Source organism: Anas platyrhynchos, chromosome 1 (assembly GCF_047663525.1).
Source record: "Anas platyrhynchos isolate ZD024472 breed Pekin duck chromosome 1, IASCAAS_PekinDuck_T2T, whole genome shotgun sequence".
NCBI classification, from domain to species: Eukaryota; Metazoa; Chordata; class Aves; order Anseriformes; family Anatidae; genus Anas; species Anas platyrhynchos.
In genome coordinates this window covers 184,937,929-184,965,813 of record NC_092587.1, presented here as the reverse complement: position 1 = coordinate 184,965,813, position 27,885 = coordinate 184,937,929, and the positions used below count along the sequence as shown (strand labels likewise).

Below are 27,885 nucleotides of genomic sequence, written 5' to 3'. Positions count from 1 at the left end.
GAACAGATCCCTAAGCAGACAACGAAAAAAAAAATAAGTTAACATTTATATTAAAAAAAAATAATAATACATACAGCAAGAAATCTGCATATTTTTAAATAATTCTCTTTGGAAACACCCTTCCAGTCAGAATTCATATCGTTAATGCTGAATGTCTCAATTGCTCACAGCCGGTACCCACGGTGGAGAAAAATGTCCTTACGGTTTTGGTACAATGAGAAACTTAAATCCCCTCTGCGTTTTCCTTTTATTTTTGCCCTCCTGCCACACATTCAGTGCTTTTCAGGAGGCTGTGGAGTGCGTCGAGTTTGCCTTTGTTTAAAATCAAAACAGATCTCCACCTCGTGGGCTTCAATTTTGATGTTCTTCTCTCCCTGCTTGAGCAGACTTGATACGTACAGAAGGAAAAAAGGCTTGGCAGACGGGCAGGACCATCTGCCGGGATGAAAGTGCCCTGAAAACGCACCCCGAAAGCACAGCACAGCTTCCAGTGCATCCAACTCCATCCCACTAAGCCCCTGGTCGAGTCAAATCGAGGAGCCTGTTCCTCAGCTCTCCTTCCCTTCACCACCCAGAGCTGCGCTGACAGGTCAAAAGCTGCGGAGGGCACCTAAGGCAGCATCCAGCCAGGGCAGGGCAGGGGTTCCTGCAGTGTCTGTTCAGGATTTGTTGCTCAGTACGAGCCAAAAAGTGAATTTAAATTTAAGAGTGGCGTTACATGGGCATGGCCCACCTTTCTAATGCTCTAACAAGCCTTTTTCAGAGCAAGGAATTCAGCTGGGGAATTATTTGGGGGAATTTGAGGGAATTCCAACCAGCCTGATGCACGGAGAGGAAAGCAAGGGCCCTGCTTATTTTCCGGGCTTGATGCCGCCCCGCTGCCGGCGGTTTTTGAGGCAAAGAGGTTAAAAAAGTTAAATACAGTAAAAACTATGAAACCCAATCCTTTACAGAACGCAAATCTTGCGGGTGCTTTCTTAACCAGGCAAAAGCTGGTGTTTGGCAGGAGCCTTTTGGGTTTTTTTTGTGCGTACACAAGTGGTACAGCTCGCATCAGGCTAAGCACGACGGTGGCACTGCGGATCTGCGCCGCGTGCTATCAGGCAGTGGCTGTGGGGGAGGTCACTCCCAGGGCTACTGAAAGGTTTCATAGCAGCATTTAAGGTTAACTGGCACACAGAAGCCGTGTTCGTTCTACGCACGCCGAAAAATAAAAAACAAAATTCAAAATTAAAACAGGAGGGGAAGAGCACGGCCCCGGATTAGCTGACGGCGCTGCCGGGAGCGTGCCAGAGGTGCGGCTTTTTTTCCCTTGCCATCCTTTTTGACTGCGCTAGGAAGCAAGCTGCAAGCTGCAGCAGCGGGGCCGGGGATCCCCACGTCGCGCTTCCTGGTCTCTGCCTTACTGATTAACCGGGGGCAATGCTTCGGGCTCCCCCCGGCGCGGCTGCCTCCTCGGCTGCAGCGCTTCCCCAGGTGCCCGTGAGGCCAGCACGCAGTCATTTGCAGCTGTCCGAGCCAGCTTCCGTGCTTCTCTCCGCGTCCGCCGTGGCTGCGTACGTGGCTTCCACGCTGTGCCATATCCCGTAGGTGAAGTAGATGATAAAGCCTGCGGGGAACGAGGGGAGAGAGCAAGGTGAGAGAACAGAAAGCTCTCCTCACGCCTACAGGCACGGGTTGCTGGTTAAGTCCAGCCATCCTGACAGCACTCTGGCAGATCACAGCACTGCCTGCCTCAGAAAAAAGCCATAAACACAGGCACCATATGTTAAAAGATGACCTATCCCTGCCCCAAAACCACCAGATGAAACAGGGCCGATTGCAGAATGAACCCCTCGCACTGTTCAGTGCTGTTTGTTCCACACAAAAGCCTTCCCTCTCCCCTTGCGTGCCTCCATCTCAGTAAAATACATCAGCAACTGATGCTCTTCCGTATCATAACCTCCCTGGGCTTTGCAGCCTCCTCCACAGGGCTGCTGGGAACACCTCGGGGCAGAGCTCAGCTTCAGGAAGCCCTTACTGTTTCACCTCTCTTCGATCCTCCAGATCTCCTTCCACTACGGGAGCTCACAAAGACTTCATGACCCTTAAAACAAAGCTGGAAACACACTGCCTAGATGGCTTCAGCAGGTTATCTGGAGATTAACAGCAAGCAGAATCCCTCCCTGGGATGCTACAATAAATTTATAGCTAACAAAATCCCATTAACTTTGACCACACGCTTTTTTTTCCTCTCTTAAACTCACCTATGAGCATCCAGACAGCAAATCGTATCCACGTGCCTAGGTCTAGCTGCATCATGAGGTAAACATTCACAAAAATACTCACAATAGGAAGAAGGGGCAAAAGAGGTACCTGAAAAAGCAAGAGGGATACATTACATCGGCTGGAGAGATTAAAGGGGAAGGAAGAACATCACATCCCTGGTTCAATGGGCAGTGATGGCTGTCACCAACGCTTCAGCTGCCAGATCTGAGATAAAACAAGGTTAGATCAACACTCAGGGGATTACAAAAATTAATAATAAATAATAAAAAAAAATAAGTCTGAAATATTTTAAGCCTTTCCTGTTTAAGCTTCAACAAAAAACACCCCACACATTTATGGGGGCCAGCCATTCCCTTCATTAGGAAAGGGACGGACATACAAGTTAGAAAAAGGAAGAATATTTTCCTAAATTAGGCGCTGTCAAGTCAGCAGGGACAAATGACATTGCCCTGCGGGGGTAAGGTATGTGTTCAGAGACTGCAGAGATGATCTCTGAACTATTATTGGGCATCTCCCAGAGCTCTTGGTAGACAAATCACCTATTAAAAAGAAATACGGGAAAACAACTGGGGAACAAACCAGTCAGCCTTGGATTCCTGGAGAGATTTTGGAGAAAAATCACTAAGCAGGCAGGCTGTAAACATCGAAAAGACAACAAGGAGATAAGAAACAGCCAGTACAGATTTACCAGTGACAGGTCTAATTTTCTGCTTCGGACAGGGTAGTGCCTGAGGGCAAAAAAGGGAGTTAAAATATCCTGAGTGTCAGGAAAAAAAAAGATCTCCTCAGAAATAAGTTCAGAAAATACAGCCCAGGCAACAGCTCCTAACTTTTCTGCTCCGAGGCACTTTGTTTCCACTCGTGGGCCCATAAGCCAAAGACGAGCTGCAAACACTAACTTGAGAAACTATGGTTGGGTTAAATTTATTGAAAAACTATGAGAGTACTTGAGAGGACGGGATTAGAATTCAAGCCTGCCTTTCTAGATTGAACAGCCTGGAATCAATACGAGGAAACGTGACCTGCAGGATTATACTGAAAAAAAAAAGATATATTTTTTTATAAAAAGGTATTTTTTCAATATAAAAATGATGCTGTGCTTGGGCAGGGCAAGGGAATGGAGAGAGTTGTTCTTATTTAATTTTGTTAACGAGAGAATGGTCATCCCTTAGCATGGCCAACAGCAGGATAAATAAAAATAAAATATCAGCTCAATGTGCAGCATGGAAATTTAGGCTAAGCTATTGGGAACAGCTTGCCAGCTGTCTGGGCAGCACAGCACTGAAAATGTGACAAGAAGAAGGGCTGGTGTCTTCTGCCAGCCACCTCCCAGAGGGCTTTTTTCGAGCTGCACCTCCTTCCAGGGCACTCACCTTAAAGGAAAGCTTGGTCTTGCTTTCGGGCTGTTTCCATATAACGAAGCTGACGATGAGGACCAGTATCGCAGCAAGAATCCACACGGCCTTTATCAGGATGCTTGGCTCGAGGGCAGTCAGGATGCAGCTGCCCACGATAAGGAAACCTGTGAACAGACACCAAAAGCTTATGGTGCTTTTTTAAAAAAGATATTAAAAAAATAAAAATACAAGCAGGGCAAAGCAAAATCTGAAAGAAGAGCAAACAAAACCGCAAAACAAGAAAACGAATTCCCTTTCCCTGTACGCCCCCACACACCCCATCTGTGTATTTTTCTTCAAGTCATCAATTTAACCTGTAGATCCTCAGTTATTTTAGCTGCTACAAGAGCTCACTGCAATTCCAGGTAACTCAAACCAAGCAAGGAGTTGAGCTTTCCCAGCACGGTGAGCTCCAGGACCTACCAGCTGCCCCCAAGCAGTGCTGCCCGGTGCTTACCGATGATGAAGGTCGAGACGTTCACCACTGAGCCAGAGAATTTGGAAGGGTCGGAATTTGGGGGACACAGGATGGCTTTGAGGGAACATTTCTCCTCTTCCTCTGGCAGAAAGCCAGCCTGCGAGTCGCTGGTGCTCACAGACTCGTTGTTGTCTGTCTCCTCTGTCGTTCGAGCCATCTGGTAAGCCAAATTAGGCTGCTCGGGCTGATACCTAGGAAAAGGGAAGTGAGACAAAGAATTTATGGGCTTGGCATAGGGCAACAGAAAACTGTGGCTGCACCCCAGATCCCTATAGCCTCAGAATAGGCACACATAATATCTACAGACTTGTATTTCAGGGGAAAATCTGAGGATTTGTTCACTACGTGAGCAAATACAATCAGCTGTCACCGCCTAAAGCTTGGTTGTAACATCCATGTTTTAAGCTGGCCAGCCATCTCTTCCATAAACCCCATCACCCACATCACCAAAATATTATCAGGTGATAGCAGGAGGCCTGGAGAAGGATGTGCCAGGAGAAGAGCCACGAAGAGGCTGTGGGTTTATCTGTGGCAGCCTCTCGTGTCCTGGTGTGGAGGCAGTTGAACTAACAGCTCAGCACATATCACACCCTGGCAGCTGCTGATCACACCACGCAGAGACATTCCTGGTGTGCTGTCCTCCTCTGGTCCAGCCTCTTGTTGCTTTGCCTGTTGCTACAAAGCAAAGAACTGTAGGGTTTTTATTGCACATGTGGACAACGCCTCATTTAACAGGGCCCTGATGTACAACGACATGAATCCATACACAAAAAACCCCCTTCCAGCCCCAGCTCTTTTTTTTTTCTTTTCATTTTTGCTTTGCATGTGGCTTTCAGCTACGTCTACCTAAAGGACAGGAGCATTTTGCCAGGCTCCTTAAAACCATTTCTGTGGGGATACGTTGACAATGAGATTTGTGAAAGATGAGCTGTGGGACGCAGTGAAACCCTTGGGTCCAGCCGTAGCAGGGTATCAGTCACAGCACCTTCCAGCTCTGGAAACGGTCGAGGTTTTTCTTCAACAGGCAGCCAAAGCAGCTGCCCTGGCTGCTGAAAGGCTGGCTGGCAGCTCTGCAGATCTACGGTGGGGAAAATGCCACCCGATAGGCACTGCAGCGTGCAAAAGCAAATTAGGAAGACATTTACAGCCATATGGAGCCGAGAGGGCTGGGAAACCAGAGGGAAGGTATGAAGGGCAGGGAAAATCCCCCAGCTCTGTGCACTGGGGCAGGGTGGACAGCACAGGCACCCAGCACCAGCATTAAAGTGCAGTGTCGGCCCTTCACCTGAGTTTAGTTTCATTACATTTGCTGTGAGCAGGTAAAAAGCATCCTCTGGATTTTAACTAACTCGTTGAACACAGAAGGGTGATTTTCAGCAACACGATCTTCAAAATCCAGCCCTTCTGGGTAGAGCGCTGCTTGTGAGGTGCCAAACAATTCAGACGCTCCATTTTCAGCCTATGCTCGGGAAGCTGTGGGAGCTCAGCCCTCGTAAAAGACACGCACTAAGGCACTGATCCTACAAACCCATGCTCAACTTCACTGCTGCTGCCAGGCTCTGCTCCTGCTCCCTTACTTGGTGGCTGAGCACGGGAACGAGCTGCCCAGAGAGGTGTGGGGTCTCCTCTCCTGGATATTCAGAAGCTGTCGGGACACAATCCTGGGTAAAATGCTCCAGGAGACCCTGCTTGAGCAGGCAGGTGGGGCTGGACAATCCCAACCCCAACCATTCTGTGGTTCTGTGCTTCCTTCTGGGACAATCTGCAGCACTTCACTGCTGACTGAAGGGTATCCCTGCTGACTTTCTGGAGGACGCAGAGCAAAGGCAAAAGTTGTGAGCAACACAGCCCCACCTGGGTTTAATGCTCAGGTGAGAGCTGAACTCCCACCCGCACACCTTCTCACAGAAATGACACAAGAGAGAACCTCATGTGTCTGCCCAGGAGCTGGCTCTGTCCTTCAAACTCCAAAAAGGAGCCAGACGTCCAAGAATCTTCAGCCCTGCTGCTCATGATAGCTCCTTCCTTCCCACTGCTCTCATCACAGTAGGAACATACTGACAAGGATCCCTTCCCACAACCTATTTTCTCTTGAATCCCCTTGGAAAAGCCTGAAACTCTACCCCCAGTGGGAACAGGAGTGGTGATGACCATGGGCACATCTCCTAGGACACGCATGGTCTGACAGCTTTTAAGGGGGTGTGGAGCAGGGACTAACCGAGTCCTGTGGATTCCCTTGCACCTCCAGCGAGTACAAAAGCCCACGACCTCAAAGAAAGAAGTCTTTCACATGCTTAGCTGGAGATATTTGGGGTTTTACGGGGTCTGTGGAAATTAGAAGGGCATCTGACTGTCCGTGTGGTGCATGAGGGACTCTTGCTCCAGTCATACCTCAACACCAGGACGCAGGCTGCCACCAAGGAGTAAGCCAGGAGGGTCCCGATGGACATGAGATCCACAAGATCCTTCAGGTCGAAGAGAAAAGCCATAACAGCTGCGGGGTGAGAGGAGGGTGAGAGGGAAGGACAAACATTAACACAGCACATCCCAGCAGCGTTATCAGCAGCACAGCACACGTGTGGCTGTTGCTTGGGACTTGGCAAGGGGAACGCAGGGAGCTGAGGGCATCCTGAGGTGGGGAAAGGCAGGATTTGCTGGGCACCCGTGGCCTTGTCAGTCCCTGACTCTCCTGGACACGTGGCAAGTGCTCCCCGTGCCTGCAGCTTCGGTTGCAAGCTATAGCCCATGGTGGGGCGACCAGAAGATGCTGCAGACTACGTTTTCTTATTTTCTCTGGCTCTTTGCTCCCCAGCGTGGATTCAAGGCTCCCTGAAGGGAAAAATGTGAGGGAAGAAGCTGCATGGAAAACTCCACAGAGCCCAGGCTGCCACTGCAGGAGGCTGAGCTGTTTCACTGGAGCTTAGAGCCCATGGTGACAGTCTGGCAACAACTCGGAGGTGGCACATTCTTCCTCCAGAGGCTTCTCCCCGATTTGGAGGGCAGAAGGTGAGGGAGAAAGCAGCACCACGCCTCTGCTTGCAAGGCACGGCGAGGATGGGGGTGGCTGCGAGAGGAGGATAAGCCACTCGGCTTTGCTGTCTGGGTTAATTCCTGTGCTCTTGGGAGGCAGGCGAGGGAAGGGGAGGACAGGACTGAGAGCAGCTGCGACGAACTGATTAACAAATGCCTGTGCCACGGGCTCCATCTGCTCGTCTCCGGCTGCTCTGGCATCTTCCCCCGAGCAGCAACCCACAGCCAGGGCAGGCTGCAGGGGCTGCAGCCAAGCCAGGGATGCTGGGGCACAGCTGGCTGCCACCTGCGGGGGGTTAATTACTTCTAAAGACGGCCGAGCAGCCGGGGAGGGGATGAAGGCAGCCCTTGGCATGAGGCAGGGTGCCTGCAATGAGCTCGGAGCAAGAGGTGCAGACTCACAGCGAGCTACTCACGTTCACTCTGCCCTTGTGCTTCCAGGCCTCAGAAACCCAGGGCGTGCTCTGGGAAGTCACACTGTGCACTATATCCGATTAGCAGTGAGCGTCAGGCAGGCTTATCTGCCCCCAGGATGAGCTTATGGCTCCGCTCCTCCCGTTCGTGCAAGCTTTAGGATCTCACCTGCGATGGCTCCTGATGTCACCGTTGCAATTATGGGCGTTTTCCTCTTCTCGTTGACTTTCGCCAAAAATTTAAAGAGCAGCCCGTCTTCTGCCATAGCATAAATTATTCGAGGCATTGGAAACATGGAGCCGAGGAGACTAAGAGCAGAGAAAGGGGAAATAAGCTACTTACAACACCTCCTGCTGAGCCCAGGAGCACAAAACACATCGAGTTTATGGCAGTAGAAACATGAAACAGGTGGCTTTCATCCACTTCAGCTTCTCTTTCAAGAGCTCCCTCTGAACAGCCCTGTTGCTGATAGCTGGCAACGGAGGCACAGCTCCATGGTTTTGGATAACTTAGCCTTGGGGCACAAACAGCCTGACTTTTGGGTGTCAAAACACCTGTAACTCCTTCCAGCCTCTAAGAGTTGCTCACCTAATTGCATATGCCTGAGCTGAACTGAAACAACAGGTCTCCAGGGAGAGTCAGGCAACTTGCGGATGCTCCACGAGATGCTCCCTGCTCCCTGACTTAATTCTGCTCCCCACTCAGCAGGCCAGGATGTCTTGCAGGCAGTGTGGAGCTGTTTCCCTGACTCCCTGATCCCAGGTTTGTATTACAGAGACACAAAGATTGGGTTTGCTGCCAAGATGGGTGTTTCTGAAGTGATCCTGGTCGTGTGCATCACTGAAACTTGTCACAGGTTGAAATCCTGAGCTTTTTCAAGGCCACAGCTCTGAATTTTAGCCCTGATCCCAGCTCCTCTGCTAACAAAGACCCAGGGGAAGGTGATAAAGGCAAACAAGCTGGGCCACTATTCAGCCCTGACACGCACTGTTCTGTAAAGAAGCTGGAGATAAGTGTTTGCTTTGAAAAGAGCACCAAGGACAGGCCGTGCCTCACCTCGTAGAAAGTGCACACAGGGAGCCGACCGCTACCGCGTAATTGGCTCCATCCCAGCCCACGTATTTAAAGGCGTTGGGCAAAGGGCTGTTGGTATCCAGCTGGTAGTAAGGCATCATGAGCGTCAGGGCAGCTGACACGCCAAAATAAGCCACGAAGCAGATGAGCAGAGACGCCACAATGCCGATGGGAATGGCCTTCTGAGGGTTTTTTACCTCCTCACCTAGAAGAAAGAAATTGGAGCATCAGCCCAAAGTCTGGCACGAATTTTCTCCCAGTCTAACACGTAATGGCTGGAGATTTCAAAGGTTCTGTGTAGGTTCAGCTGCCGTGTGGAGCTGCACATTCCCAACGGCCTAAGGAGCCCGTCACATACCTCAGACTGGCTGCTTCCTCCCACTGCTGCTGCTCCTGTCACTCCTTCAAACATTTGTGGGTGACGTGTAAACTCAGACATAGAAACAATCAGGATTAAAGGCAGCGCCTTCCCCCAAAAAGGGTTATTTTTATCTCCAACTGCTCCTGCTATCCCACTGATAGCGCAGCCCAAAACAGCTCAAACTCACAAGTGACGAGACAAAAAATGCCATGCAGTTGTGGGGCAAGTATTTGGGTCCGAATTTCCATCAGCATCTCCACCAAAGCAACTGCACTGTGACCAGAGCACACTACACGCCCAGTTGCAGGGAAGGTCAGGTCAGGCTTTTCATTTCACATGAAAATCACAGGGGTCTTTGAAAATCCCTTTCTAAAAAGGACTCCCTCTGTTTTTTATAGAATGTTTTGGACAATCAAGTTGGGGGAAATGTGTAAAAAAATTTTAAAAAATCCTCTAAATGCAGACAGTGATTGATTAAGAAGCAGCTTTGAGGCTTCCTTGTTCTCCAGAGCTGCTCCTGTCTCAAAGCAAAAGCTTCTGAGGCTTGGCATTTCGGGAGGCAGACCCAATAAGCAGACTCTTGTACCTATAAGTCAAAGACAGATGAATGTGTTCCTCCTCCAAGGAGAGGCCCCAGGGCTAGCTGAAGTAATGGAGCCAGCATTTCTCAAACTCCTTGGAACACGAGGCAGTACTTTGTTATCTGTCTCTGTGATGGTCTCCTCCCTCTGTGCCAGCTTTGAAGCAACTCATTCCTTGCCAAACGCGAAATTAAGGGTAAGCCTTCCTTTCTCTGGGGGAATTAGATCCTTCTAAGCCAGGAGGAATGTAACAGCGCTGGTGGTTACTCTCTCAGAAGGAGATCTCTGAACCCTTGGAGATAAAAACTCCCCTTCGTTTTGAGGCACTGCTTTAGGTGGAATATTCCTCCTTGGAGGCTCCCTCTTTCTCTGGCTCTTTGAATACTCCAAGCCAGTGGAGGATGACTGGAGCACCACTTCAGCTGAAGGCACTGAAGCATCCTGCTCCAGGATAACCTGATTAAAGCATTGTTTGGAGTTAGAGGCTCAAACTCCACCAGTCACACAAGAACCTGGGTTTTACTGCGTGCCTGTTGGTAAAACTGGCCGTGTTTTCTGAGCTGGTTATTAGCAGCAGTGAACAACCATGGGATTGAGCCCCGGAGGCAAAGAAGAAGGGAAAAAGGCATTTTTATGGGTTATATGATCTAGCCACCTGCCACAGCAGCCAGAAGGCAACGTTCGTGCACCCAGGGACTTGGACGTACTCAGCAGTTTAAGGATTAGGAGCAGCTGAGTCAAAAATGTATTTTGGGCTGAGGTTCACAGGGAAAATGGATGCAGCGTCACGGATTACTCATCATCTGTGCTGTAAAACATTCCTGAAAGCCAAGCAGCCAGCAACCAGGGTCACATCTGGCAGGAAGACCTGCTCCCTCTTACCTGTCGTAGCGATACAGTCAAATCCAACGAAAGCATAAAAGCACGTGGCTGCCCCTGAGAGGACTCCTTTCAATCCATAGGGCATGAAGCCTCCAACACCATAGAGCATTTCTCCCTGGGTATGGCTGAAAAACAAGACACAGGGTTATAAAAGGCATTCTGCCCAGGTAGCAGGAACCAAACTCACACCAACGTCCACAGCTGGAGTTCAAAGGGACACGCTCTCCTTTTCACGTGCCAGCATGCAAATACTGAGGGAAATGCTCAGCCCTACCCACTGCTGGGCTCTGGACTGGCCTGCAGCAGCCTGGGGAACGCAGGGAATAAAAATGGTTTGTGGTTTATTCTCAGCACCTGTATTTATGTTGGGATAAAAATGTCTCAGCTGAGACAGGGAGAAGATAACATGAACATTAAATTTTCTCTCCTGATAACATTGTATGTGTGTAGAAACATTTCAAGAAGCTTTTGAAAAAGCACAACACCTAATTCTGAAAACTGAAGACAGAGAAAAATGTAAAGCATCCTCTGTTCACCTAAGATGAACTCAGACAAGGCGTGAGGAGACATCAGAGCAACGCAGGCTGCCGTGACAGTCTAAAACCTACCCAGTGCTCCACCCTCAGCCTCAAAACTCCCTTCACCAAATCCTGTATGCAAATCCTGCGTGTGAGCTGAGGTGCCTGCACCTCTGACAAAGCAAATCTTTTGCTGAGCCTGATCCAAAGCTCGTTACAACAGGCACCTAATGACCCCAGCGCACTCTGGATCAAAGCCTGAGATACAGCTGCCTGTGTCGATATGCATATACAGAAGATCCTTCAGTTAGACTAATTTAGGCCACTCAAAATTGAGGAAGAAGCCTTGCAAAGATGAATTAATTCGATTAAGGCGAATCCCAGATCTGCACGTCTTATCAGGTAGAAGCATCTGAACTCTCTTGCAGGAGCTCCACCGAGAGCTGCAAACTCGCCTGTTATTTGCAGAAATAGCACAGCCTAAATGTGGGTTGCTCTGGAAATAATGCTAAAGCGAAGCAAACCCCAGACAGACTTGACAAAAATAGCAAGAGCTATGGGTGAAAGAGCTACAGCTCCACGTTGAAGCCGTTGCACTAATTGCTACTTGCATGGGAATAGCAGGAGGGAGGGAGGGGGAACCTTTCCTACAGAAGCAATTTGTTCGCAGGGAAGAAGATCACAGCAGGCTGAATTTTCCAGAGAAGCTCAATAAGTGGCTTGTATACAAGCCAAGCTAGACCCATGCAACATTTATAAATCTCTCCGGCGTGTGCCAGCCTGTGTTTCCTTGCAGGCCAGCGTGAAGGGTTCAGAGAGTGAGCCAGGACTGAGCTGATAGATGTGGAGACATTGGAAAGCCAGGGAGCAGTCGTTCTGTGCCACACAGTCTCAAGTAAAAAAAAGAAAATAACAGCCTGGTATCACTGGCTACCCTTGCAAGCTCCTTATTTTTGTGTTTTTTTTTTTTGTTGGAATTGAGGATTTTGGCCAAGCAGCAAAACATCATTAAAAATGGATTTGTGATACGCCTGCTGCAGTGCATTAAAATAACCTGCAACTTGCCTCCCACTTCCTCAGGCATTTGGGACAAGGTCTCCCAAAGGTACAAAGGTTCTTCAAGGAAACTGCCCACGAGCCCGAAGAAACGACAGAGCTACACTTGATCGTGGCTTAAAACAGGCACCAGAGCCAACCTCGTGCTCAAGGTTATCTGAAAAGCTCTTTTCTCTCAATTTTGGACTCACTCCTGTGCAGAGCCCATGCTTGCACAGCCTAATTCCCACCAGTTTCACCCCAACAGTCACCCACATTCATGAAACACCCACCAAAACCATCTTTGCCCCCAAAGAGCTCGGTGAAGGAGGAAGCCGTCCCGTTCACCGATCCTCTGAATCGCCCCACAAACCCTCCTCTGAACCTGCTGTTGCAAATGCATCCATTTTAGGTCTAAAAAAAAAAAAGGTGCGACCTACTTGTCCCCCAAAATGCTGTGGTTGGTGTTGTAAATGTCCTCTTCGGTCAGCTGCCAGTTCTTAAGCGATCCTTTCACAAAGCCGGAGACCATGACAAAGCCGAGGACGAGGATGTTGATGCAGGTGAACACTTTGTTCACCAGGGCCGATTCCTTCACACCAAAAATTAAAAGCCCTGCAAAAAGAGCAAACACACAGTCGGCTACTTCAGCACCAGCAGCATGCGCAGGGGCTGGTGGAGGAGACCCAGAACAGCTCCCTTAGTGAAAATGTCAGCGCTGTACCAAATCTGAGCTCTTCCCAGCTTAAAATTTTACACATTTTCAAGACTTTTCCAAATCCTGATCAAAGCCTTGGCACATTTTTAGGAAAAAAGGAGGAGGACCTGACTGCTTTTCATACGTTTACTTCTCTGGGGTCTTGCATTCAGTGCTGCAAATTGAAGCCCGTACACATTTCCATGTTTTGACACCTAATATAAAAAAATAGTACATGAGGTTGCTACCGAGTCCCATGTTTTTCCCTCTCACTTTTCTTGGCCCAAGGCACTGAAAATTGGCAGATTATCAAAGGGGGAATAAAAGCAGTGGAGTAACAGAATGAAATCCTTGTGTAATAGGATTTGTGGGGGGAAGGATTAGACTTCCATACCTGATTGAGGATAACAAGTCATCTTTTCTTGCCTTCCTTATATAAAATTTGATCAAAGGCTTTAAAAGTGGCTCAAAAACATCAACAATGCTCCCCTCAAAGCTTGTAAACAGGAGATGCCCAGCGTTAACCCCCCCCCCGCCAGGTTTTTACCTGTTAGGATGATGATTATCACCACGGCGAAGATGTCTGGGTACTTGGCCAGCACTCCCGGCGCATCCATGGTCATGTATTTCCTGCAGAACTCCTCGATGTGCTGCCCGATGATCTCGTCGAACGTCGCACTCCAGGCTCTGGCCACGCTGGATGTTCCTGGGAGAAGAAAAAAGAGGATGAGGGTCACCCTTTGCAGCTGTCACACGCTCCAAAAGCAGGGCACTTTGCACAGCTTTTGGCCACGGCAGCTCTCAAAGGCTGCCTCTGAAGGCAGCCTTGCATTCAGAGCTCAGGTGCTAGCAGAATTTCCTCTGCAGACCCAGCTCATTGCTTCACAGGGTGAAGGTCCCCATCGTGTTTTTTTTTCCCCTCTGGAGCAGTCCAAACCTCAGCCAGTACTCAAAGCACCTGCTTTGATATCAGCAAAGGCCATCAGCCATCTCAGACTCATGCTCTGACAAGATTAAATCCCTTAACAAAGTGTTTTGGCTTCCTCATCATCTTGAAAAACCCTCACAGGTGCTCCACACTCCACCACAAATGTTCTGCTTTCCTTCAAGACAATTCAAGGGAAAAGGCTGTTTCTTTACTGCTGGTTTTTTGTTTTTTTTTTCCTTTTGGTCTTGGCTGCAACGTTTCATGTTCCAGGACGGGAACAACCAGCTCCTGCACGCTTTGTCTTTGATGCCAGCTGCTCGGAAGCCAGTTCCCCATCGCTATCAGTTCATCCTGAACTCTCTGTAACCAGTGGGCTTGAGGAGTGGGGGGAATCTGATGTTCTTCCAATGGTGCAGGCACCTGGATAATATCTTTATTGTTGCTGAGGAGCTTGGCACAAAGGCATTAGGCCTGTATCCAGCAGGGCTGTACCCAGGGCACCACGATCCTGGGACCCCAAGATTTCATTTTTTCCCCACGTTACTTTCTGAGTGGGTGTCTGAAAGCCTCAGTGACAACATCAGCTTGGCTGAGTCCTTTATAAATTTAAGCTCCCACCACCTTGGCTGGCTCTGGTGGCACTGCTCAGGATTTTTTGCTACGCAAATGAAAAAAAAATTGTCTTTCTGCCCCCTCTCAGCCCCCAGCTCTGAACTGCAGCGTGTGCCTGCCAAGAGAGCTTTCTGTCCCACGCCCCTGATGCTGACGGGAGTTGTCCTTGCTCACAAGATGGGCAATTAGCACAAGGGAAAAAGTTGCATAAGATACAGAAGAGAGACCTCGTACAGCTCGCATCCTCCTCAGGCTGATTTTTCTTAGCCACCCTTCCCAAATTACGAGGAAGCCAGTTGCAAGCATTTATTTTTGCTGCAAGAGCTGAATTCAAAGTAACCAAGCTGTGTCAGAGCTCCTTCACGGACAACACCTACGTAGTTTTTAATGAGTTCTCTACCCTCTGCTAACACAACCAGCAGCCAACTCAAAACCACAGGCCGAGGCAGTGGTTCAAAACCATTTTGAGAGGACAAAAAAATATATCAGTCTCAGCTCAGACTGGGAGCGTAACACTGGGTGTACAATCTTTTCAGAGTGAAATTGCAGAATCAGGTTTTGGGACCGAGCTGAGGCTCTTCCACGGCTATGTAAGCCAATTCTGTGGCCCAGTATCATGGTAGGAAGGCCACCGTGTAGATAACAAGACAATGAGCATGAAGAAGACTGTGTGTCATTAACCTTCAGGATGAGGTGATAAATCACCATGAAATCCGTGCCATTTTTCTACATGTAGCCTAAACAGAGTCCATTTTAGAAGTCTGGAGGAAATTATATTCTTACTTTGTTTAAAAACTATTTTTATCTCCTCACTGGAATGAACCTGATTCATAAAAGAACCCCCGGACTCCGATTTCCTAAGGAGACAAGGTTAATTAACTCTGGCTTTTCAACCTCTCAGTTGTTATTAAAAAGAAAATAAAAGAGAGAGGAAAAGGAGGAAGAGTTTTCAGGGAGCACACAGACCAGAGCCAGCACAAGCAGCTGTTAGATCACTTCATTGCTCTTGATCTGATCTTACACTTCCCAGCTCCATGGGAACTGATCTCCAAGGTAACAGTTGCACATCCCAGAAAATGCAACTTAAAAAAAATAAATTAAAAAAAAAAAACTTCCTTTAATAATTTACCATAACGCTGGGTTTCATTTTCATTTGTTGAGTCTTCACTCTCAGCTGGCAAGTTGGTTGCAGCCTTAATTATGGGCACGATGACGGATCCTTTCTTGGCAAAGTGTGCTCTGTTTTAGTGCATCCACGGGGCTGCACGCCGCGTGCTCAGAGCGTGCCGCGAGGCCTCCCTTAACGGGAGCAAAGGGCTTAGGAGGGATTTGGTTTGGACCTCTCACAGGCTGCGAAACTGCAGCTCACCCTAGGTTAAATCCTGCCACCACTCGTGAGAGAGAATTCTGATCTCTAGCTACTTTGAACGGGTCTCAAAGGGACCAGAAATTAATTCCTGATCAGGCAGGAGCACAGAAATTCTGTCTCAGCAGCCAGGGCATGCCAAGCGGGTGATGTGGGAGTTCAGAGGAAGGAGCTGCTGCAATAATTTGGCTTCAGGACAAAGCCCAGGGCGCAACACTCACCTTGTAGGATGACAGCAGCCACTGCCGCCCTGCTGAAGAGCCCTCAAACCTTCAGTGGGTTTTAAAAAGCACTAAAGGGACCAAAAAGGTTTCAAGCTAAGGTCTCATCGCACGCCCCCCGTACTCACCGATGACATAGGAGAGGATCAAATTCCACCCCGTGATGAAGGCCCACAGCTCGCCCACGGTCACGTAGCTGTACAGATAAGCTGATCCCGTCTTGGGAACCCGGGCACCGAACTCTCCGTAGCAGAGCCCGGCCAGCACAGAAGCCAAGGCGGCGATGAGGAAGGAGATGACGATGGCAGGCCCTGCGTTTTCCCTTGCCACGGCCCCGGCCAGGACGTAGACGCCTGCCCCCAAGGTGCTGCCAACGCCCAGGGCCACCAAATCGAAGGTGTTGAGGCACCGCGAGAGCCGGCTGTCCTCTCGAGTGCAGTCCACGTTTTTCCGGCGAAGGAGCTGGTTCCCGAAATGCAGAATTTTCTGGCACTCCATCCTCGTGTCCGGGCCTGCGAGAAAAAAAAAAATTCGTAGTTATTTATACTTTTAAAGTCTCGGGGGATGAACTAAGAGCAAAACTCGGGAGCGTTGCATCCCCGAATAAGGCTCCACACGTGCTGCTGGCCCTAGAGGGAAATGTGAGCACGTGCAGCAGTAAAACAGAGCCACATTTCCCTCTGGGAGCTCCAGCTCCTGCCAGCAGGCAGTAGCACGGGCTGGCAGCTGCCCCCGGGCTGGAAGAGATACAACTTGGGATAAAGGACACGCAGAGCCGAGCTTTATTTAATTCGGTTGCACCGAGGCAAGGCTCAAGCTGGTTTTTATTTGCATCAGCTGCGTGCAGCTCCCTGGGCCTCTCAGACCACAGCCTGCCACCCTGCCTCCATCCCAGCATCAGCACCTGCTGGCAGTCGAGTGCATTCAGGCCGCTACCAAACAACGCTTCAGTTCTGCCATCACATCGTCGATTTCAAAATGAAGAAACTCCTCGTTTTCCCCAATACCTCTCCCTCAGCCTGACACCTACCTCCCCTGCCATCCCGATTTGCTTTCAGGCTTTGGTGCAAAGCCTCTGCTCCACAAACCTGCTGCCTAAGAACGATCGTGGACCATTTATTTTCTGCGCGGGCTTTTCATTTATTCATTAAAAAAAATAGCTGGCGAATTATCTCCAGCTTGTGTATAAATCCAAGAATCCCACTTAAAATATATTTTGAAATAATTTAATTCTGAAGCTTCCTGGGGCACACCTGCGGGTATTTCTACAGCTGCGTTGTGGTTATCAAGAGCAAAAGCAGAAGGGCTTCCAACAGATAACCTGGTTAGAGGAGGAACCATTTCATTAGGATGGGCCTAGAAATTAAGGCTGGTGGCCATCCTGAGCCTCTCCTGCCCGTTCCTGTTGCTTTTCAAGCAGCGGGTGACAAAAGCAAGGTTTTGCTTCCAATTACACCCCCTGGGACTCTGCAAAGTGCCTTTCAGTAAGGACAAGCAGTGATTTTGCTCCTCGTCCCGCAGCGCAGCACCTCCCTGGATGCTGTGGAGGGGCCCGCACGCCCCTGCCCCAAACCTTCCCCCTGCTCTCATTTGTTATCTTTGCGATTGCATCAAAGGGGGACTGCGGCGGAGCTGATTTTCCCCTCCTTAGAAGTCGGGCCCGCCTGTGATCTCGCTTTTTGAAGGCTTCTTGCCTTTGAAGTACGGAAATGTGTGCTGGGCTGCCTGCTCTCGCTCCCACTCCTACCCGCACTTGAAAGGAGGAGCCTTTATTTCGGCGTGTGGGCAGCGCTCCCGTGGTGTAACGCAGCCCTAATCGCCTCAAACAATGCGAGTTGCTCTAGAGACGCTGCCAAACGGCACATAACCACCTCCCCGTCGAGGAAATTTGACCTGAATGAACCGAAATGAGCTCTGTGTGTCCTCACATGCCTGATTCTCACCCTGCTCAGGGCATCGAGGTGTCAGAGAAATCCTCTGGGACCCTGGGCATGAGCTCCTGGAAGGCGAGGAAGAACCCCTTGGAGGGGCTCTGGGCATCACTCACCTGCTGCTAGGACAGCTCCTGGGACAAGCTCTTGTAGGGCCGCCCCTCCTCCTGCCTGAAGCCCACGCTAAAGCTACGGGGCCGAAGCAGCACGGAGAGCTTTATGAAATGCCAACCCTTCCTCCCATCCTCCTGTCACTTAAAACCACCCCAGGACGCAAGGAGCTGGCCTGATTTCTGCAGCTCACCTCAGCTCCTGCCCTTTATACGTGCTCCAGTTCCGCTGGGAAGCGTGGAGAGGCAGCTTGTGCCACCCCAAGTGGCTTCACCCCAAATCCTGGGCACCCGGGGGCTTCGGCAGGAGCCGAGGGAAGGCTGAGCCACCTCGATAACCTAGCAGGGAGGCTCCCGGGGCAGGGTTCACATCCTCCAGTGAGATCCTGCCGGAGCCAGCAGCAGAGCTCCCACCGACATCAATAGGGCCCAATCCCCCCGTTCCTCCAGGTCCTTGTCCTTTATTTACAGCTCACTGTGTGTTTGTTCTGCGTCCAAATTCTCCTGCCTCGGCCGCATTGTGTTGTGAAGTCGAATAAGATATTCTTTCTCTTCTGATCTAATTGTTCATTAACCTGTTATATCAGGCTTGTGGATTTCCTTCCCCGTCGACAACATTTCCAAAAGGGACGAAGTTCTTCAAAAACAAGCCGGTAAGAAAACAAGCAGCCTTGCATCTGGCTACAAGCAGCAAACCAGAACAAACATCTGGCCGGCCGAACATGAAACGCCACGCGTAAAAATAAGCTGACACGGCAGCCCTTTTACATAAGCAGCGCTACCACTTCCGAAACAACCACGGTTTGTTTCAGCTGCTGGAAACCCCTCCTTATCTGCCTCAAGGCCCTGCTGCTCCCGAGAATTTGCTTCTCACAAGCCAGCTCCGACACGCAGAAGAGCGTGAAATTAATGAAGTGCTCTGGCACCTCTACAGAGGAAGCACGAGCAGAAAACCCTGCTCAACCTCATCCCTTATATGCTTATGTTCATCGAAACCTTTGCTGCCAATGCCCCTCCTTCATGGCAAAGTGGCATCCCACGGTCGGTTTTGTTTTTCCTCGGCATCCTTTTGGTTTTCAGCGAATGTCTCCTCATGCAGCTACAGCATCACTGCTACCGAGCTGCAGAACAAACAGCGGGTGCTTATGACACGTTGGCATGTCTGGAAAACAATGCGGAATGGGTTTGGCCCTCTGTTTTTATATTAAACACCAGTCAGCTTCCTGAATGTGCACGTGGTGGTGACTTTTTGATGGTAACAAACCCCTTCGGGTGCCCTTTCCGAAGGTCTGGCTTTGGTTCGTCCATCCCCGAGGTAGCACCATCCACAGAGAAGCCCCACTCAGAAAAAGAAGAGATGGAAAATCCATATACGGATATTTTCGGGTGTCAGATTGAACTGCAGACTCCTAGAGGCAAAGAGGTTTTGTTTTAGGGGACCTCACCAGAGCCACCGACTGCCTCCTGAAACCTCGTTCGGAAACACCCAGAGGAAAGCAAACAAGAAGTGAGGCAGCCACCTCAGGTGCAAGGCAAAACCTTATTTCCCTGCACTAAAGGATCAAGAGTGTCAGGTAACGCACTTTGGAAGGACCTCTCTTGGAAAACCTACAGGTGCTTTGTGAAGTTACCTTGCAACAAGTGACAGGGCAGAGAGAAGACAGCTACAGGAGATGCTGAGCTCTCCACACAGACGTCTGCCACAAGAGAAGAGGCTTCACAGCTGATGAAAACCAAGGCAGGACCACGCAGCAGCGTTACGTGGAGCTGGAAGACATCCCAGCACAGCAGCAGCGATGGCTGGGAGCCCGAGCCAAAAGCCAGTGAAAGGAACTGCAAACCTTTGCATTGGTTTCACCGTGCAGAAAAGGATGCCACCCTCTTTTTTTTCTGATAACCAGGCAAGATTTGTCCATGTGCTGTCGAATTGCTCCCTTGATTCCCATAATTCTGTATTTTTTACGCGTGTAAGTATGTATTTATGTCCATACACCCTGCAGAAATGCAGATTACATCTGCACGTGTGGATGCGGCCACTGAGCGTTATATTCCTTGCCAAATCCTGTCATGAAAAGGGGGATCACCCAGCAGCAAGGCATTTACGGCTCAGAGCGAAGCCACGCAGTTAAATATAAACCACTCGCTACACACAGCTCGGCCGCACACGCAGCAGTGGGTGTGCAGTGTGTACAAACATGCTCTTGACTACCTGCCCAGAGACACGCTGCCCTCAAAAAGGGGCCCGTGTTACTTTCCTCTTTTCAACACGTCCGTTTGCGTGGCAGGAGGAATGTGCTGCCCGGGAACCAGCCCTCTGCCCCTCGTGGCTTCTGTTCTTCCAGCTCCTGAACGTCACCGGTAGCTCAGAGATTTCTCCCACTGCTCTGCAGGCATCTCACAGCCCTGGAGGATTTGCTCCACTGGAAAAGGAGCAGCGAGGTGTGCCCTCTCTGATCCCTACACCATCCATTGACTCACCATCAGCTCCTGGAGGGGAACAGCCAGTGCCACTGGAAGGGCAGAGCGTGCTGCTGCTCCACTTCTGCCTCGGGGTGCTGCTGCTCGCCAGCCTGTCTTGTGAACCAGCACAGCTGCTGTCCACAACAAGAAACAAGTTCATTTCCCATCCCATAAGGGCTTCCAGGACAGCAATCATCCTCTTCCCAAGTCCAGACAAAACCTCCTAACCGCAAACGATTTGCGAGCCAGGGATTTCCCCCAAACCTCAGAGCAGACAGACTTCAATGTTCTGCTTCAATGCCTGCCTAAAACTTGATCCGGGTTATTTGTGGTTATGCTTCAGAACATATTTTAATACAAAGAATGATTTTTGACCAAAATAAAAGGAGGGAGGGTGTGACAAAGGGTGTCACACCTCTCCCGCTACGGGAATCCCTATTTTCTGATGAAAAGGATTTAAATTGAAATTATCTCCCACCAGCTCGACCCGTCTTCCCAAATAGTTCCTCAGCAAGACTTCAAATTATGTTTTGTGAGAAAAGGGCTTGATTTAACTCCCCCAATTTGTCACAAAACCTGAGGGGATCTCCACTGATAATTAGATGTGCCCAAGCAGAGCCCGAGACGGATTGCCAGGGATCGAGTCCGAATGACAAACGGCCTGGAGTCTGCCAGGGGTTCAGCCTTGACAGCAAGCAGGAAAACAAAAAAAAAAGGAATTATGCTCTGGGAAACAATACTAAATAAGCAAGTTTCTGTCTTCTTACATCCAGATAAAAGGGAGACAGGGCTCTGCTCAGCCGAAACGTCCGGCTGTGCCACGCAGCGAGCCACAGGCACAGCCTTTAGACAATGATCCTTGGGAGACGGTGGGAAGTGTCCGTGAGGAGATAAGGAAGCAAGCTAGACCGAGACAGAAGTTGGTTTGTTATTAAAACAGCGGTGGGGAAACGATCAAATCAGAAATCCAGAGCCCTGACGCTTCTGCAGAAGAACGAATGCCATCCTGTAGCGAGGTGGGCGGACGGATGGAGGGAGCCTTCCCCAAACGCTGCCGTTTAATCAACGAGAAGGGCACAGCACGCAGGGATTTTCAGGCACACCAATTTTGGGACGTCCCTGAGAGGTGAGGATGGCAGCCAGCACTTTGCTACCCTCGGGTAACCGTGCCTGCAAACCTCAAATAATGCTGCAGAGCCTACACCGCCCCTCAGGGCTTGGGCGATCGAAATAAAGTAATTAGACTAATTAATTAATTAATCCGGGAGTTTTCCCAGGTAAAGCACGAGGCGGGCACCTGGCCACACTTCTCATCTGCCATCAGACCACCCCAGCCTGGTGAAAGCTGCTACCTGTGCTTGCAACGCGCTACTCCAGTTGCATCATCATCTTCCCACCTTCCTCCCTTGCCCAGGCAGCTCCTTCCCGCAGGATTCCCGGCCACCTGGAGCAGCCTGGTGGTTAGGAACAGCAGCAGGGCACGGTTTGGTGCTTTCTGCCAACACCACGAGCAGTTGCCATGGCAGCTTCACCCACGTACTTGCCCGCTCGCTGTTAAAGCTTCATGTTGCACCAGTCGCTCGCTTTCCTTCCAGTATCCGCCCTGATCCTGCCCAGCTCGGCGCTCCTCCAGTCCCTTAGACCAGTAAAATCCAGCATTCAGTGGGACAGGAGCACCTGAGTAATAAAAAAAAAGGCAGACGAGGTGGGATTACTGCTCTGACCGAGGGGAAATCACACGGTCATCAGGTGCTCCTGCTGCCGCACGGGTATCGGAGGCCCGGCTTGATCTATTCCACCTAAATAAATCTTATTATCGGAGAGGGGCAGGTGGAAGGTCTGTTTGCTGTCGGTAAACACTCTTCACTCGGCTAAAACTCACTGCTCAGCTCTCCCCTGCTCCTCGACGGCCGTGCTGCAGGAGGAAAAAGGGCAAAGCGAAAGCTTTTCTCTGCAGGCTGGCCAGATTTGCCATCGTCGAGTTCTCATTCCCCTCCAGCAGCCTGGCAGCCGACCAGAAAAATTACTAGTGGCATCCAGCCTGCTATCACATGTTACAAACCTGATTAGAGTTTCCCAGGTCTGATACCAAAAGAAATCTCTCCTGATTGCATTTTTGGGGTTGGAGGCGTGCAGAGAGGCCGAAATAGGGCAGTCTCCACGAGGAGCTGCGTTGAACATTTGGGTGCAGCTCTCCCAGCACGCGCAGTGCCAGCTCCCCCAAGTTGTGGAGAAACTCTTTGGTTTCTCCACAAGCCCCCCGGGTTACGAGGGGCAGGATGCCTCCCGGCCAGATTGAGCCAGCCCCAAGACGCCAACCTGAACTTGCTGCCTTCAGAACCAAGGATCTCCTGGCAAGAGCGGTGATTCCTCCAACAATTGCAGTCCTCACAAATAAAGGGCCTTCTGAAGCTGCTGAGCTCTCGTGTTTTCACTCTGCTGCTTGTGTTGGAGCTTCCCTGAAGCGAGAAGGCCCCAGCAGCCAAACTCCCAGCCCAATCCTTGCTGTTCCAGATCAATCTTGCACGAGTTCTCATTTTCCATACCCCAGCGGGAGCCCAAATACCGATCGCTCTTCCCCTGCGTGGCACCTCCACCCTCACCCCTCGTTCAGCTGCCGAGCTCTGGGTGTTCCCCTTCCTCACGCTAAGGCTGCCAGCACCCTTTTGTCTCCTTTCTTCCTCTTTTCCAGCGGATTAAAGAGCCCAAAAGGTCCCTCCTGCTGCACCTGTGGTCAGCACCAGCAGATACCCGATGCTGTGGCATGGCTGCGCTTCCAAACCGTGCCAGCTGAATTCCCCATCCCCGTTTCGATCGCTCCCGCTGCTGTTCCAAGCTAAAAGGGACACCAAGCAAAAGCCTTTCTCAACCCGCGCTGCCGGTCACCCTGCTCCGTGAACTTTTGGAAGGGGGAAAGCAAACAGCAGAGCCCTCGGCAGCATCCTCTGCTTGGGAATTATCTCACGCAGGTCAGCAAGCGGTGAGGAACCCGGCGCGGAGTTTAATCAGCAACCTGGAGATGAAAGGCTGCACTCTGGTTACCCAGGCCAACAAACTAATCCCCTCCGTAGTATTTTTGCTGGAGATAAATCACCTTATTTACTCTGCCAGCTGAAACAACGTGGGTGAAAAGAGTGGCTTCGGCAAAGCTACCTCCTTCTATGAACACAACAGGTTTTTTTAAGGCTCTCCCCCTTTTCTTCAGCGCAGGGACACAGCTCGTGTGTCAGCTCACGGCGAGCTCTTGCCACATCCATATTCTAAAGAGCCTCCCACGGAGGCATTCCTGAACGAAACCACTACAGCATTAGCAGCGTTTTGCTTTTGTTGTGCTTTATAGCTCGTGCTTTTTTCCCTCCTTCTTTTTTTGGCAGAAGTTCTCTCCTTCTACTGCCCCGCAATCCACACCTACATCACTTCCCGCTGCACAGGCAGGACGGGGAAGCGGATCCTTGGGAAACAAAAAGCCCCGATCTCAGCGTGTTTCACCCATAAAGTTTTTAAAAAAAGGCAGTTTTACACGGCCCTTCTTTTAGAGCAAAAGGAAGTGGCACTGAACCACATCCCACAGCCACCCCGCAGCCCCAGCACACTCACCTGTGGTTTACCTGCCCCTCCACCCCGATGCCGGCTGTGGGGTGCAGACACACGAGGCAGCACCGTGCAGGTCTTCCTATGGCTGGCCCCAAGAGCTGTGGGCACAGAGGGGAATATCCCCAAAGGGGGGGGGGGGGGTGTAACCTAGTCCTTCTCACCACAGCCAAACGCCCGGCAGCCAGGAATAACACGGGGTCACAGCACGCACCGCTGCTTCTGCCCAGAACACCTCCTCGTTGGACAGAGCAGCTTCCAGGAATAAATAAATGAGCTGGGATTAAGCAAGCTGCGTGAATCCGCACCAGGGACAAACCCAGTTAAAGAAAAAGCTCATTGTTCCATTTTTTTTTTTTTTTTTAAGGATGTCGGAGTGGCTATAATAAACTTTTTTAGGAGGGGATGACTACCAAACAGCCACTGGATTCAAGAAAAACACACTTTGCTCAGTAAATCCGGATGGTAACTCACTGCAAGCCCTCAAAAATAGCACCCCAATTAAAATCCTCATTCCTCTAATTGATAAATTAAGCAGGCTGAAAGATCCGCAGAGAAAGATACAGACAAATGACACGGGTCTGGAAAATGAGGAGGCAGAGGTGAGGTGCAAAACCTGTCCAGCTCAGGACAACTCTGGGGAAAGAGAACCCAAAAGTTGTTCCTCAGCCCAGAAAAAGGCAGGAGAAGGAGCTGTAAGGAAATAGGAAGCTAAATACTAACCTTATGGTCATAAATGGGGCGTTTTAGTAAGCCTAGGAATCGCCTGGATTTCTCAGAGGAGTTGTGACATGGTACGGCACGCACTGAGGAGTGGGTTAGATCATCAGGAAAATGTAAGGAGGAATGCTGCTTAGCCAAGGAACTGGTAGTGTATTTTTTCATCTTATTTACCCCAATTTCTGAGTACATTTCATTTTCACCTCTGTGAAAATGACGTCTTCTGATCTGTTTTTCACTCGAGGGGAAAACTGGAAACTCCGAAACGCACCCCGAGCCAAAAACCTCGTGGCATTTCATCCTGGAAACTCCGAAACAAGGCACTTCTGTGCAAGATACGGCTCACAGGACTGCTGGGCAGCCACCTCGGTGGGCTCAGGGCAAGCCAGCAACACTGGGACGAGGGTCCCAGGGTTTATACAAGCCATGCTGGCAGCGGCGAGGTGGGAGCCCCAGTCCCTAATCGCTGACACTCCCCAAGTGCCCAGGAACCACAGGGAGGTGTCAGTGAACCCCACGTCTTGTTTGACCAAGAGATTCAGCTCGGCCCTTTTATTTTTTTTCCTTTGTGGGTTTAAGCAGGCAGCGATACGGGAGCAAAGGCAGCAAGAAGGGAGTGCTCGAATACCAGAACAAACTCACCCCCAGTGCAAACAGCCACGGCTCTCCCCAAAGCCACGGGGGAATCCGAGAACCTCACAAGTTGACCGAGATCAAGGTTTAGGTGTTTGCAGTGCAGACCTTTACGTCGACATCGCTGATATGGGCCAGGAGAAGGGAATTAAAGGTGAAAGCTAGACTGGCACAGAGCAGCCCTCACACATCCCATTACCTAAAGCAGAGACACAGAGCCCAGGTGCAACATTACCTGCCATTTGTTAGTGGACTGGCACAGAAAAAAAGATAAAAATAAAACTAGGAGTGGCAAAGATTTCAAGAGAAACACAGCTCCGAGCTGGTTCCTCTGAAAACTGGTTAGGTTGCAGGAAGAGCAATGCTCTTCTACGCTCCTTCTGCCTAGCGGATCCAGCTCCCTTCTCTCTCCTTCACGTGGACTCATGAGCATGTTGCAAATGTGCAATAACACATTTTGACCCACATTCACAGCTGAACTGCTTGAATTAGAAGCCTCGCTGGCCTCAGTTTCCGTTCCAGCCCCCCCAAAACTCGGGGGGGCTCCTGAAGGCGTCTTCGCGCTGCTCAGCACAAGCCTGCAAGGAGCAAGCCTCAAAACACCCCCTGGTGAAACAGCACAAATCAACAACACAGCCCAGGGAACAGGGGTATTTTGGGGCCAGTTTCACTAAGACACACTGGTGGAGGGGCACAGGACAAGAGCCATCCCCTCCAGTACAATACAGAATACAATCTGCAGTTACGCAGCCTTGGCAATTCCACAATTACTTTTTTTTTTTTGCATCAGGTACAAACCTTGCCTAAAAGACGTTTAGGCTGACTGCTGAAGGCATGGCAAGCCCACAGAGTATCTCACCAGCCAGGAGGGTTTCTCCCAGTCAGAGGTAGAGCCAGTGCAGCTGGGAAGCTGGGTGTGGGTGCGTGCCTCGCCGTGTGCCAGGCGTTTCGTAAAACAAACACCCGCTCAGCGCTGAAATCCAAAGCGAAACAAGCTTCCCTGTCACGAGGTTCAAACGCGCTGCTGTCAGAGCAGGCTCTGCAAACCCTTTTTGCTTTACTACTGTTTTCACATGCTGCGTCTTGCCCTCGGGAACTCAGCACAGGGACTACCCACGCCTCTCCCTCCATGGCAGAGGCAGCCAAGTGTCACCGAGTAAAGGATTCCTAAAGGCAGAGCTGTCCCACAGCACCTACAGGTGCGAACACATCTTCCCCACACGCCCTGGGCTTGGAGCAGGGGCGCTGAGAGGTTTGTGTGATGGCAGACGTCGCCACGGGGTTGTTCCTCGGGGCTGCTGCTGATGTTTGTACATGGCCGCGAGTGCCACACGTGGCAGGCAAAGCCGCTTAGCTAACAGACAGCTCACTCATAAACCCACCTTCTCTCATACCCTGTCAACTCCTCAGAGCTGCAGTGGTCTTCTTGTCCTCAGCACCGACGGTAATTACACCCTGCTCCAAAACGAAGACTCCTGAAGAGCCCTACCCCTTCTTTCAAGCCTGTGTTGCATACAAAAACCCTCTTGAGTTGTTCTTCCCCCCCTCCCTGCCCTGTCTGCCACAAACGTTCGGACATGAATATGCAAAAGACGAAGAAACCCATCTGTTAGCCCAACCGGCTGACAAACAAAACAGGCACAAGCCCCTTCCCTAAGCGCAGGTGGGAGCAGCAGTGACCGGGGCAGGCTGAAGGACAGCAGACAGCAGGAACTCGTGGGCTGCAGCCTCGATTTGAGCGCCAGGAGCACAAAACAGGCTTCTGAGTGAATTCCCAGCCTGTTTTATAATTTTTAAGGAAAGGAAAGCGCTGCACGCTGGGGCCGCAGCGGTCCCAGGTGAGGGATGGCCATGGTGGTCTGAGGCTCGCTCCTGCTCAGCGCTGAGGCCTGCACCTCCTGGAGAAGCATGTCCTCTGCCACCCCGCTCGTTTTGTGGGGTGAAGAGACATGGGTTGAGCGGGGCCGGGTGGGTTTCACCCCTTGAAGGCGGGCAGGGTGGCGGCGATGCCCACCTGGGTGGGTGCCAGGTGCCACCAAGGGCGGCCGGGCACCGTCCCCCTGCCACCACAGGGCAGCCTGGGCTGGGGGTCCCGGCGTGTTGGGGGGCACGGAGGGGGGATGGGACACCCCGAAAGCTGAACAAGGGCTGAAGGGGACTGAGGAGGGGGCTGAAGGGGGCTGAGGAGGGGGCGAAGGGGGCTGAGGAGGGGACGCAGCCCCCGATTGCATCATGCAAAATGGATGCCCCGCGCGTGGCGCGGCCCCGTCCCCATCCCCGTCCTTCTTTCTCCTCGTCCCTCTCCCCGGCCCCGTCCCCTTCCAGCTCTCTCCACTCACCCACGGCCCCCTGGCCGGCGGCGGACTCAGTTGTGAGGCGAGGCGGAGCGGCGGGCGGCAGCGGCGGCGGGCATCGTGGCCATGGCAGCGCCGCGCTCCCCGCCGGCAAAAGGGGCCGCGCCGAGCTCCGCCTATGAATGCGGGAGGGGGGAGAGGGCGAGGCCGCCGGGACGGGGCCTTTTCGGGCTGCCCGGACCCCCCCCCGGAGATGGGGAAGGCGATGGGGTGGGTTTTAGGGG

General features: G+C 51.0%; 1 protein-coding gene across 4 annotated transcripts; it reads right to left on the bottom strand.

Moving 5' to 3' along the window:
• Positions 1–28: 28 nt before the first annotated feature.
• SLC7A1 (solute carrier family 7 member 1) lies at positions 29–27,885 on the bottom strand. 4 transcript variants are annotated; one of them, XM_027465349.3, is made up of 13 exons: positions 27,647–27,885; positions 21,904–22,040; positions 15,991–16,374; positions 13,283–13,441; positions 12,479–12,653; positions 10,486–10,610; positions 8,644–8,866; positions 7,756–7,895; positions 6,535–6,637; positions 4,123–4,334; positions 3,642–3,790; positions 2,247–2,355; positions 29–1,609 (listed from the first exon to the last, which is right to left on the bottom strand). In XM_027465349.3, exons 3-13 carry the CDS (start codon positions 16,358–16,360, stop codon positions 1,500–1,502), a joined length of 1,875 nt encoding a protein of 624 aa, XP_027321150.1. In that variant the 5' UTR covers positions 16,361–16,374; positions 21,904–22,040; positions 27,647–27,885; the 3' UTR covers positions 29–1,499.

Excerpts from the sequence above, each read along its gene's own strand:
- SLC7A1 (XM_027465349.3), bottom strand. The coding sequence starts at position 16,360 with ATGGAGTGCCAGAAAATTCTGCATTTCGGGAACCAGCTCCTTCGCCGG. Across the intron at positions 13,442-15,990 it reads GATCCTCTCCTATGTCATCG|GAACATCCAGCGTGGCCAGA; the intron begins GTGAGTACGGGG and ends TTCTTCTCCCAG. Across the intron at positions 4,335-6,534 it reads GCCTGCGTCCTGGTGTTGAG|GTATCAGCCCGAGCAGCCTA; the intron begins GTATGACTGGAG and ends CCCTTTTCCTAG.